The sequence below is a fragment of the Chiloscyllium punctatum genome, chromosome 6 (assembly GCF_047496795.1).
Source record: "Chiloscyllium punctatum isolate Juve2018m chromosome 6, sChiPun1.3, whole genome shotgun sequence".
In the NCBI taxonomy this organism is placed as follows: domain Eukaryota; kingdom Metazoa; phylum Chordata; class Chondrichthyes; order Orectolobiformes; family Hemiscylliidae; genus Chiloscyllium; species Chiloscyllium punctatum.
Window position 1 is genome coordinate 89,386,827 of NC_092744.1, and position 12,740 is coordinate 89,399,566.

The following is a 12,740-nucleotide window of genomic DNA, read 5'->3' on the forward strand; positions in this document are numbered from 1 at the left end:
CTAGCAGTGTACCCCAGGGATCAGTACTGGAACCCTTGCTGTTTGTTCTGCACATGAACAACTTGGATATGAATATAAAATGTACAATTAGTAACTTTGCGGATTGCATGAAAATTGTTGGTGTTATTGATCATGAAGAGGATGGTCTCAGGCTAGAGTCTGATATTGATCATCTGGTAAATTGGGCAAAGCAATGACAGATGGGGTTTAAATCAGATAAATGCAAGATGATGCATGTTTGATGGCCTAATGCACAATGAATGGTCGCTGCTGAAAGAGTATTGAGGAGCCAACAGACCTTGAGACAAGCCATCAATCCCTGAAAGTTTCAGCACATATAGATAGGTTGGTGAAAAGGGCATACAAGATACTTGCTGGAGTGATAAATATAGGAGCAGGGAAGTTACAACTTTATAAAACATTGGTTGGCCACAGATGGAATAATACATACGATCTGGTCACCACACTATCAGAAGGACGTGATTTACTGGAGAGGGTGCAGAGGAGGTTCACCGTGATGTTGCCTGAGATGGAAAGTTATGAGGAGAGACTGGATAGGTTGCGTTTGTTTTCCCTGGAGCAGAGGAGGCTGAGGGGGGATCGATTGAGATGTACAAAATAATGAGTGGGTACCATGCAAATCTCTTCCCCATGGCAGACATATCTAAGACCAGCGGGCATATGTTTAAATTGAGAAGTGAGTAGTTTAGAAGAGATCTGAGAGGATGAGAGATATATGGAATGTTTTGCTCAAGAGGGTGGTGGAGCTAGGTACTCTCACAACACTTAAGTGTCTAGGTGAGCACTTAAAATGCCAAGGTATAGTAGGCTATGGACCAAGTGCAGCCAAATGGGATTAGAGTAGCTTGGTGTTTGTTGCTTGGCACAGACATGGTGAGCATGTTTTGATGCTGTATGACTCTAAATTATCTGGTCAATGTCTCTCTGAGATCTTGCTGCGCACAACCTGGTCACATTTGGCACATTTAGCAATACCTGTAATTCAAAAGCATTTTGTTGGCCATAGCTGGATCCTTAACCAGTGCTATACAAATGCTTTCCTTTGTTCTTTATGTAGGTGATGTCCCTCCTTTCTCCCCGACACATACATAAATATAGCCTGTGGTTGATGCTAGATTTCTAGTGTATGTAATGAGGGACATAAGTGATGAATCCTATATCCATTGGGGTTTAGAAAAATGAGAAGTGGCCTTATTGAAAGATATAAGATTCTGAAAGACCTTGACAGGGTGGATGCTCAAAAGCCATTTCTCTTGTGGGAGAGATTCAGACTGCAGGACACAGTTTAAAAATAAGGTGTTCTCCATCTAAGATGGAGATCCAGAGACAATTTTTGAGGGCCATTAATTTGTGTAATTTTCTTTTTCTGGATAATACCAAAGGTAGGGTCACTAAGACACTTGAATGCTTAGTTACAGAGATTCTCAACTAACCAGGGAGTCAGATGGTATCAGAGTAAGTCAGGAAAGTGGGGTTAAGACCAATGTCAGATCAGCCATGGTCTGATTGTATCACAAAAGAGGTTCAAGAGGCAGAATGAACTGCTCCTAACTCAAAATAAAAGCAGAAAGAGCTGAAAAAACTTAGCAGATCTGACAGCACCTATATATATATATATATATATATATATATAGACAGAGAGTGAGTGTTAATATTGTAACTCTTCGTCATGTGTTGCCGCGTTGGTAATGATTGCTTTATTTACCAACAGATCGAGAACAGCAGCAAGAAAAGGAGCAGCTTCGAAGGGAATTAAGCTTGTCCCGTAACAGGAATGAAGAACAACACAAGCGAATGGGGCTCCTCGACCAGGCACTCAACAGCACCCAGTCCAAAGTAGTACAGTTAGAAGATGAGGTACTTTACCTAAATTCTATCCAAACGAATTAAAAGCATGATTATGAGGAAGTAGGACACTAAATCCTGGTGTGTTTCTCATCTCTCACTCTCTGTCAGCTGCGGAAGAAGCAAGCATATGTGGAAAAGGTGGAAAAGCTCCAGCACGCACTATCACAGCTGCAGGCAGCCTGTGAGAAACGGGAACAGCTTGAACTGCGATTGAGGAACCGGCTGGAGCAGGAATTGAAGAGCCTGCGAACACAACAGGTAAAGGAAAGAGCGAAACTTTTAACACATGGGTTCATCCTGCCTTTCAGATTGTGTTTAAACATTTAAGTTCCTTCGCGGTGTAGCATATGGGGACGCCGGTGTATAAACAGATGGGTTTACTGGTTAAAAGTTAGATTGTTGCCAGCCAGCAAGGGGTTGATTTCTGCAGCTTGTTGCCAGGTCCTTGGCTTTGTGCATTGGGTTTAACAGGTAAGAGTTTGTTTAGAATTTCCCAGAATCACAAATCTTTGGTGCGGCTGCACTTGGAGTATTGTGTACAGTTCTGGTCACAGCATTATAGGAAGGATGTGGAAGCTTTGGAAAAGGTGCATAGGAGATTTACTCAGATGTTGCTTGGTATGGAGGGAAGGTCTTACGATGAAAGGCTGAGGGATTTGAGCTGTTTTCGTTAGAGAGAAGAAGGTTGAGAGGTGACTTAATTGAGACGTAAGATAATCAGAGGGTCAGATAGGGTGGACAGGGAGAGCCTTTTTCCAAGAATGGTGATGGCTAGCATGAGGGGACACAGCTTTAAATTGAGGGGTGATAGGTATGGGGCAGATGTCATAAGTAATTTCTTTACTCAGAGAGTAGTAAGGGCATGGAACGCACTGCCTGCAACAGTAGTAGACTCGCCAATTTGAAGAGCATTTAAATGGTCATTGGATAGGCATATGGATGAGAATGGAATCATGTAGGTTAGGTGGACTTCAGATTGGTTTCACAGGTCGGCACAACATCGAGGGCCAAAGGGCCTGTACTGTGCTGCAATGTTCTATGTTCTACTCACCACATCATGGGATTACCTCAAAGTAAAACTGAGTTTTGCAAAGTAGCAGCTAGCTCCAAAAAAAAACAATATTCATGTATTTGTATAGCATCATTCACATCCTCAAGACAGCCAAAAGTGTGGTTGCAGAAGAGCTTTTGATGTGCAGCCACTGTTGTAAAGTAGCAGGTGCAGCAGCCATTTTGTACATAGCACCTTCCTGCAAGCAGCATTGTGATCGCGATCCCATCACCTTATACGTGAACGTGGTTAGTTGAGGGATCCCAGGCATTGCTCTCCTTCCTATTTTCAAAATGTGATATTTTACATCCGTCTGAGTGAGCAAGCATTCTCCCCCTGGTTTAACATCCCATCTGAAGCATTGTAGCATTCTCTCAGTATTACACTGAAGCATGTGCCTGCGGTTGAACTTGAACCCAAAACTGATAAAAGTGCGAGACACTGAGCCAAGACTGAAAGTTGTACATGGAATTCTGACAATTTAGATTAGATACCTTACAGTATGTAAACAGATCCTCAGCCCAACAGGTCCATACCGACCCTCTGAAGAGTAACCCACCCAGACCCATTTTCCCTAATGCACCAAGCACTATGGACAATTTAGCATGGCCAATTCACCTGACCTGCACATCTTTGGATTGTGGGAGGAAACTGGAGCACCCGGAGGAAACCCACGCAGACGCAGGGAGAATGTGCAAACTCCACACAGATAGTCACCCGAGGCTGGAATCGAACCTGGGTCCTTGTGCTGTGAGGCAGCAGTGCTAACCACTATGCCACCATACCACATACGTTAGCAATGGCTCCATTAGTTTGTTCTCCTGAGAATTAACAGTGGCTTCTCTCTGCCCCCAACAGCGTCAGGCAATGACCCACAACTCAGGAACCACAGAATACAGTGGTCCCGCTCTGATGGAGCTGCTCAGGGAAAAGGAAGAACGGATCCTGGCCCTGGAAGCTGATATGACCAAATGGGAACAGAAGTATTTGGAGGAGAGCACCATGCGGCAGTTTGCAATGGATGCTGCAGCCACTGCAGCTACCCAGAGGTAAATGCCATGTTTGCAGAACTTTTTGCACTTAACTACTCCTTATCAGTGAGTTGTTAAATAAATCATTCCATCTCAGTGTGTCCTTGCTCAAAACACATGCTGTTATCATGCTGAGAGCTGGAAATCCCATGATTTTAACAGCACATCCCCCTCTTCAGTTGCTCCACTTTGTTCTTCCACTGCCCTAACTTTCAAAACCCATTGTTCGCTCTTTGAAAAAGATGCCGGAAAGCAAATGATAAATCTGGGATTTTATTTTTTAGCATTGAATTACATCGAGATTCCAGGGCAGTAACAGGCTATTCAGCCCACCTCATCTGTGTCAGTGTTTCTCCAACACGTGGCCAACATTCACCCAACTCCACCTCTCACCCTATCACTGTATCCTTCCATTTCTTTCTCCGTCATTATCCTTCCAAATATTTTCCTCTGCTGCTCTTTGTGGTGCCAAATTCTACCACAGATAGGGACATTTCTCCAGAATTCCCACTTGGATTTGTGACTGACTTTATTATTTGTTGACACTTGGGTTTTAGATACCTGTCCTGATATCTCACCTACATCCACATACTTCTGACCATGTCCATCCTGTCGCCCCTCAGCTTTCCCTCAATAAATGAATGGTTTCTCATTTCTCCTCCAGAGACACCACAATTATCAATCATTCCCCTCGACACTCGCCAAACAGCAGCTTCAATGATGGCTCCTTGGAGAAACCTGTTTGCTACCAGAGGGGAGAGATCATTGTGAGCAGTCATCGAGATCAAGAGATGGAGAGCAGGTAGAGCTATTAATGTGGGGGCCTGATTTGTGATGTGTTTAAGTGACCTAGTTATTAACTTCTTCAGTCAGTGTTTATTTCTCCATTGGTAAATATAAGCCTGGGGCTAGCTCCTTCCTAACAAGAGGAATGTATGGTACTTCTATTTTTGGTCACAGTGACTGAACTGCTTACTGTCTGGGCTATACTGGGTGATAGCTGGTCACAGTGACTGGGCTTGTTACTATCTGGGCTATACTGGGTGATAGCTGGTCACAGTGACTGAATTGGTCACTCTCTGGGCTATACTGGGCGATAGCTGTTCACTGTCTGGCTTATACCGGGTGATAGCTGGTCACAGTGACTGAGCTGGTCACTGTCTGGGCTATACTGGGTGATAGCTGGTCACAGTGACTGGGCTTGTTACTATCTGGGCTATACTGGGTGATAGCTGGTCACAGTTTCTGAGCTGGTCACTGTCTGGGCTATACTGGGTGATAGCTGGTCACAGTGACTGAGTTGGTCACTATCTGGGCTATACTGGGTGATAGCTGGTCACAGTGACTGGGCTTGTTACTATCTGGGCTATACTGGGTGATAGCTGGTCACAGTTTCTGAGCTGGTCACTGTCTGGGCTATACTGGGTGATAGCTGGTCACAGTGTCTGAGCTGCTCAGTGTCCTGGTTACTACTCAGCAATTGCTGGTCCTATGGGAGTGGCAGACTTGAAGGATGGACTGACATCCATCTGGAGATTATCATCTTGATGCCATGCTGGCTACCTCATTGCCAGGTCAATGGCTGCTCAATGTGCCAGGTCAGAAAGCTCGACCAGAACACAGGCCTCAGTTCCAACTTGCAATGGTTCTGGAAAAATTATGCTGTTGTGGTACCAGAGGCAAGATCGAAATCTAGGTCCAGTGTGTACCTCCGGTAAGACTGTGTACCTCTGGTTGGAGTGTGTTGAATTAAGCATCTTGAACACGACAATGAATAGTTTTTGTAAAAAATGAAGACACATCATTGAATTAATTGTTAATAGTTTAAAGTGGCTGCACAGTTTGCAAGATTTTCTGTGCAATTTGCAGCAGTTTTAGAGCAGTCACTGGCAGTCAGTAACTCTGTCTGTATCCTCTGCCTTCAGGATCAAAGCCTTGCACGCCCAAATCCTGGAGAAGGATGCCATCATCAAGGTGCTCCAGCAGCGCTCGAGAAGGGAACAGGTAAAAGCTGAGCAGTCTGCTCTCCGCCCGGCACGCTCTGTTCCATCCATCACATTGGCTACAGGAGTGAGCCACGCCAGTTCTGTCAACCAACTGAACAATGAACAATTTCTTGACAAAACAACAAGAGGCAAATCAGGTAAAGAAATGCTAGAAATGTTGTAATTCTTCTAACATGATGTGAATGTTTTCTCATTTCATACGATCATCAGAAGTAGGAGCAGGGATAGACTATTCAGCCTATTCAGCCTATTTTAAGAATGGCCTTGACTCCCTTGTGGACTCCCTGTTTAACTGAACCTTGGATATATTCAATAGCTGAGCCTCCGGCACTCTCTGGGAGAGAGAATTCCAATCTCAAACTCTCAGAGATAGTCCTCACCTCTACCATAAATGGGTGCTCTATTATTTATAACTGGGCTTCAGTTTGACATTTTCCCCGCGAGTGGAAACTCTCTGCATCTACCTTGTCAAACCCACCCTCAGAATCTGACATGAGATCAATCTCATTCTTACAAATTCCAATGGAATAAGCTCAATTTGCTGCTGTTCCTCATGATTCCGTGTTTAAGGATGCCTTGTGGATTTGTTCAGTCCTGTTTCCTAACATGAATGATAAGTGACAGTATGATATAGCACAGATGGAAACCATTCTGCCCATCATACCATGTGCTGGCTCTTTCAACAAGCTATCTGGTTAGTTCCATTCACTTTCTATGTTCCCATACCCCCAATAAGATCCTTGTTTTTTTATAAATCCTCTTTATTTAAAATTATTACTGAATCTGTTTCCACCTTCCTTTCTGCTCATATTAACTCTGTGTTAAAACAATTCTCCTCATCCTCCCAAGCCTATCACTTTTTGCCCATTGCTTATAGTCAGATCCCATTGGTTAAAACAGTTCCTCTGCCCAGGGAACAGCATCTCACTTCTTTCAAAAGCTCTCCTAGCTTTGAGCACCTTGATGAAATGGTGCTGGGCAACTCATCATAGTCTTGTACCATTTTTATGCATCACTGGGAATTGGCTAGCCAACAGCTCCTTCTCTTATAAAACACTGTGAGTCTCCAGGAAAAGATTAGGTGAGAAAGATTGAGTGGTGTGGGCTCTTGTGTAAAGTTCTGTGACAACGGTAAACTTGTCAATTTCATTGTGTGCTGCCGCCAAGTCAGTCAGTATCCGGGATGTTTTCAGTCAGCTTTATAGAGAGTGAGTTGTTAGACTCATGAAAGCATTGTGTTGACCCACAACTTTGTACATCAGTTTGAACCTTACTAATGAGTTTGTTTCATGTGATCTGCAAAAAAACTACATCGAAACAGCGAGCAAAGATGTTACCAAAGTTTGTATTACTGTGTAATAAAATTAAGGGTCAGTGCTTAAAATCTTTACATCTTCCCAGGTACTTTCAGCAAAGGTCCGATAGAGGATCCAGCAGCCACTTTGGCCGTGCATTCAGTGACATTCCATGCCAAACATGGGAGCAGGGACGGTAGCACACAGACTGAGAAATCGGTAGAGATTGAACATACAGCCTCAGGCCAGGGAAACCCAGAGGATAGCGAGGCTGGAATCTGCTTGCAAGTAACCAAACCTCCAGTCACTTCATTAGGTGAGTGCCTGTGGCTAGTGATAACACCAAGTGATAGAGGGAGACGAGACAGGAGGTGGAAAATTAGTCTTTCAACATAGAGGTGGGTGGAGATGGGCAAACTGACTCAAATGTCACTGAACAGTAACCAATCCATAGACATATAAACTTGGAGAGTGTGTCGATTCCCACTTCTGGCCTCTTCAAATTAGACACCCACCCCCCACCCGTAGACTGGTCTAATCTCAAGGAATTCTGGCTATGCCGTTTGGATCAGATATAGGTGATTCTGAAGCTCTGGGGGCTGTGGCCGTAGGAGGAGTTTCTGGTATCTGAGATTGAAGAGAAGAAAATTGATGAATCTTAACTTGATTTTTGATACTCACAGATACTTCGCAGCCAGTGACACAGATGGTCTCCAATAGTAGAAGCCAGGAATCATCAGACAGTGAAATGGTTGAAATTCTTATCTGAACAAGACTCTGATGGCAAGAAACAGAGGACTTCAGTGAAACATAAACATTTCCTTCTTTGGAAAGCCTTTCTTTTCCCTCAGCCCAGATGTCAAAACAATGGAAACAAGAAGAAAGTTCTGTGCACTTTGGGACGGAGCTTTATACTTGGACGAGGGGGTGGTGTGGAATGCAGGGCTGGGGAGATGTAGCCTTCAATAACCATATGCATAAGCTGCTACGAAGACTGTTGTACACGTGGGAAGAGCTGTGCTATCCATTGTGCCAAGTGTGTACCTACCCTGAGTGACAGGTGACACTCACGAACTAACTTAAAATGAGTCAACCTGCTGTGAAGCTGCATTTTGTGATGGACACAAACGTCTCGTAGGAGGTGACAGTATTTTTTCACACAACTGCCAAGTAAAAAGCTTCACAGCAGCATAAATATATAAATAAGTATGAATATACAGTACTAGATGGTGCTATTACAGAATATATACTGTATGTAAAGCTGTAATTCCAATTTGTTTAGCACCTGTTTTGTTTCAGCTTTAGACACTGTGCAATTCTCTGCTGTTACTAAAACATCATTTAAAAGCTAACTTCAGTTCTCTACTGGCAGCTGATACTTTCACTCCAACATTATCATTGCTTTCTTCTCTTGTCCATATACCATGGGACTATTGTTTAACGGTTGCATTTAAAGTGCATAAGTTCCACTCAGATCTGAACACTTCCCAAACTTTCCATTCTTGACTTGGAGATTCTTGCATACACTTTTTCCTGGACAGGAATCTAGCAGCTTTCTCCTTTGTTACACACTGTTTGTGACAGAGCACACACTGTTGCTGCTGCTAAATCTCAACACTTAGTCACAATCACACTTCATAGAACATCCTTTTACAAGTCTTTGTAGTGGCCAAGTGTTCTGCCATTGTGCCGGTGCATGCAATGAAATGTCTTCACTCACAGTGCAGTGACACCGCAATACACACCTTTCTCAATAAGATAGACATTTTCTACAAGAAAAGAATGAATCTGTCATCTGATGCCATGTGCAAGGGTCTCCAAGTAAGAGCCAGTTGGTTCGATGCCAGTCTTTGTACAGAACAAACCCCTAGTTGGCAAGCCCTCTGTAAGTACACCGTACCTGGCAGAGCATGCTCCCATCAGCAGACGGTCCTGTGCTCCTTTTAATTGAATATCATAATGGATGTGTCTGAGCATCTGATTCTAGGACTTGGACAGCCAGGCCTCTGAGCCAGAGAATGTGATGGTCCCAGCATGCCCACGTTGATTGTATTCAAGAAATCACGGCTCCTTCTTGGGGCAGGGGGGGAGGTCCTCTGTCAACTTGTGCTTCCAGATTGATATAGAAGGGGAGGCAATAGTGTAGTGGTATTATTTCTGGACTGTTCATCCAGACACCCAGGAAATGCTCTGGTGACCAGAGTTCAAATCCCACCATGGCTAATGGTCGAATTCAAATTCAATCAAGATCTGGAATTAGGAGTCTAATGATGACCACGAAACCATTGTTGATTGTTGGAAAAACACATCTAGTTCTGTCATGGTGTTTAAGGAAGGAAACTGCTGACCTTACCTGGTCTGGCACTTGATGTGACTGCAGACCCACACCAATGTAGTTGACTCTCAACTACAGATGGAAATAAACTTTGGCCCATAAAGTGATACCCTCATTCCGTGAATGAATTAAAAAGATATCTTTCTGTGGTCCCAACCACTGACATTGCCACTCCGAACAACTTGGGTGATGTCTGGATGTGGGAACTGCAATTTCTAGGTGGAGGTCTCATTCATATTGTAACCACGACAGAAATGTGAAAGATCCTTTTCAAAGTGGGTCCTTTCCCCTACAAGTGAAGGTATAACTCTTGTAATTGACTGTCCATGTGGGTCCCATTTATTATTGGGATTGACGTGTGTATCTGTGCTCTGTGGCCACTTGCTGTGAATGTGTCTCACTTCCCTGGGGATATAGCAGACTTCACCAGGATGATATAGGGCACCACTATAAGGCAGGAGGTTTAACTCAGTGGTAGCGGGTTTCTGCCACAGTTATTATTTTCACTCATTTACAAAACGAGACAAATCTTGGAAGCCTGGATTGTGGACCAGGATCAAAAGCCTTGGTTTGATTATCTAATGTTTCATTTCTCACTGACTGAAACTGGACTATGGCCAAGAAACTACCAGGGATAATTCCAATTCTTGGTGGCTGTGCCCTGACACATTCCAGGAAGCCTGAGTTTGAAGCTATCAGATGGGAGGGGACAGGTGATGCCACACCTAGGTAGTTGGCAAACATCTGGGTTTATGATCTGAGTGGATGAGGATCCAAAGCAAGTTATTGGATCTTCATCCAAGCAAGAGCCACAACATGCAGAAAGGGATGTGGATGGAAAACCAGATTTGGGGTATTAATTTTCACTATATATTTCAGCTTGTGTGGGCTGTGACACCAGCAGACGTGACTGGGATCTGGACAATAGAGAGAATTGACTTTGTTCAGGAGTTGGAATGGCTGAGTTACTTAGATAAAGACCTTTCTCCAATAATGTGCAATTGCTGGCCATTGCCTATACTTCATTCGTGACAGCATTCACACCGTTTACAAAAAAAATTGTGAAGCAAAAATAAGAAAAAAATGTTAATATATTTTGTATGAATATTTGTACCTGACACCGGCTATATTTTAGTGCCATTGAACTTCATGCCAAAGATGACAAACTGCATTATTATTGAGTAAGTTATGTAAGTATTTAAGTGTAAACTCAAGATTTGTGTTAAGGCACCACATCCTGGGATTGTTGCACATTCTGTATGGTTGTGCATTTGTTTGAAATTATTGATGTGAACTTGCAGACTTGAGGATTTTTGTATTGAAATGTCAGCATACATTTCAGTAATAAAATCGGAAATTAGCTATGACTTTTCCTGTTTGCATCTGATTCTTTCTTGATTTTACACAATGAAAACTGAAGTTTGTAACCAAAGAAACAAAATGCTCCTCGCACCATCTTTTTGCCTGCCTGGGAATGAAGAGTATAAGAGGCCATTCAACCCATCCTGCACTTGCCAGCTCTTTCACAGACTATCCAATTTGTCCCAGTCCCCTAGCGTGCCCATGTTATTCTGTCAATTTAAACTCCAATTCTATTCTGAAAGTTTAGGCAGCATGTTTCAGACCATCATCATTGTATGCAAATAATGTTTCTTCAGGTCGCATTTGATACATTTGCCAATTCCTTTGACTTCATCTCCCCTGGTTATCAACCCTTCTACCAACATGCTCTATAGTTACACTTTCAAATCCCCTCAGGACCTATTTGAATAATTCTCTCAAATCTGCTACAACTTTCTCCATTCCAGCTACCCCAGTTTCTGTCTCTCCACATTAACAGAAGTCCATCGCCCTCACTCCATTCTGGTAAATCTCTAGGCCCTCCTCCGAAGAGCTGCACTATTATACAGGGAGGCCTGAGAACTAAGCGTGAATCAATCCTCTCTTTACTGGACAATTTGACACTGGCCAGATAGTCTCCAAATGAAACAGATAAATCTGCACATGCCAGGATCTGGAACAGGAGGAGGCCATTTAGATTTTAAGATTGTGTTCCACTGCATATTTTGAGCATGCCTGATCTGCATCTTATTGTTATTTACACGATCCTTATTCACACCTTCCTCACCCCCAACCTGATAACCCAACCAACAAAAATCTCTCAATCTTGGACCCAAAAGCTCCAATTGTGTCAATATTTCCACAGCATTTTGGAGCAGAGTTACCCATTTTCATCGCCTTATATGTGTTAAGGTGCTGCATGATTTCATTCCTGAATAATTTTCGAAGCCCATGATCGCTACCCACTGGAAGGACAAGGGTAACAGATATGTCGGAACATCAACACCTGCAAGTTCTCCTGACTTGGAAATATATTGATGTTTGTTCAGTGTCACTGAGTCAAAATCCTGGAACTGCTTCCATAACTGCATTGGGCGGCACATTGGTTAGCACTGCTGCCTCACAACGCCAGAGACCCGGGTTCAATTCCCGCCTCAGGCAACTGACTGTGTGGAGTTTGCACATTCTCCCCGTGTCTGTGTGGGTTTCCTCCAGGTGCTCCGGTTTCCTCCCACAGTCCAAATATGTGCAGGTTAGGTGAATTAGCCATGCTAAATTGCCCGTAGTGTTAGGTGAAGGGGTAAATGTAGGGGAATGGGTCTGGGTGGTTGCTCTTCGGAGGGTCGGTGTGGACTTGTTGGGCTGAATGGCCTGTTTCCACACTGTAAGTAAGTAAGTGTATACCCATTGCCTTAGACTTGCAGTGGTAAAAGAAGGCAGCTCACCACCATCTTTAGGACGAATTTGGAATGGGCAATAAATGCTGTTCCAACCCCTGATGCCCAGATCCCCACGAACAAATATGAAAAAAAAACGCGATGTCTATTTTATGATGCAGCTGCCCTGCTCATCTCCAATTATTACCTTGGCTGTGTAAGCAGACAATCCCTGACAATGGGTGCTCGACAGCGATTGAACTGATTGTGTCGTGCAGCCATTGCTCAGTGTGCTGCTGGTGGCTACACAACTGAGAAAAGCACCAAGTCAAACTGGCCTGCCTCTCTTAGTGCATTCTGACTGGAGCAGGAAGTCATCAATACTGAAAGTCATTTTATATGTAATTTTGCTTACATAGCTGAGGGAATGGCCTGC

The 12,740-nt window shown here is 43.6% G+C and overlaps 1 protein-coding gene across 3 annotated transcripts in view; it reads left to right on the forward strand.

The window, feature by feature from the left end:
• Nucleotides 1–10,954, forward strand: part of LOC140479189 (angiomotin-like 2a) — a 29,253-nt gene extending 18,299 nt beyond the window's left edge. For 2 of the 3 annotated variants that reach the window (XM_072573217.1, XM_072573218.1), the window contains exons 6-12: nucleotides 1,733–1,878; nucleotides 1,978–2,127; nucleotides 3,779–3,969; nucleotides 4,616–4,753; nucleotides 5,877–6,094; nucleotides 7,359–7,568; nucleotides 7,936–10,954. In XM_072573217.1, the coding sequence (XP_072429318.1) occupies nucleotides 1,733–1,878; nucleotides 1,978–2,127; nucleotides 3,779–3,969; nucleotides 4,616–4,753; nucleotides 5,877–6,094; nucleotides 7,359–7,568; nucleotides 7,936–8,021 (1,139 nt within the window). In that variant the 3' untranslated portion in view covers nucleotides 8,022–10,954. The remainder of the gene's footprint in view (nucleotides 1–1,732; nucleotides 1,879–1,977; nucleotides 2,128–3,778; nucleotides 3,970–4,615; nucleotides 4,754–5,876; nucleotides 6,095–7,358; nucleotides 7,569–7,935) is intronic. The other variant, XM_072573219.1, reaches the window with a different exon arrangement.
• Nucleotides 10,955–12,740: the final 1,786 nt, after the last annotated feature.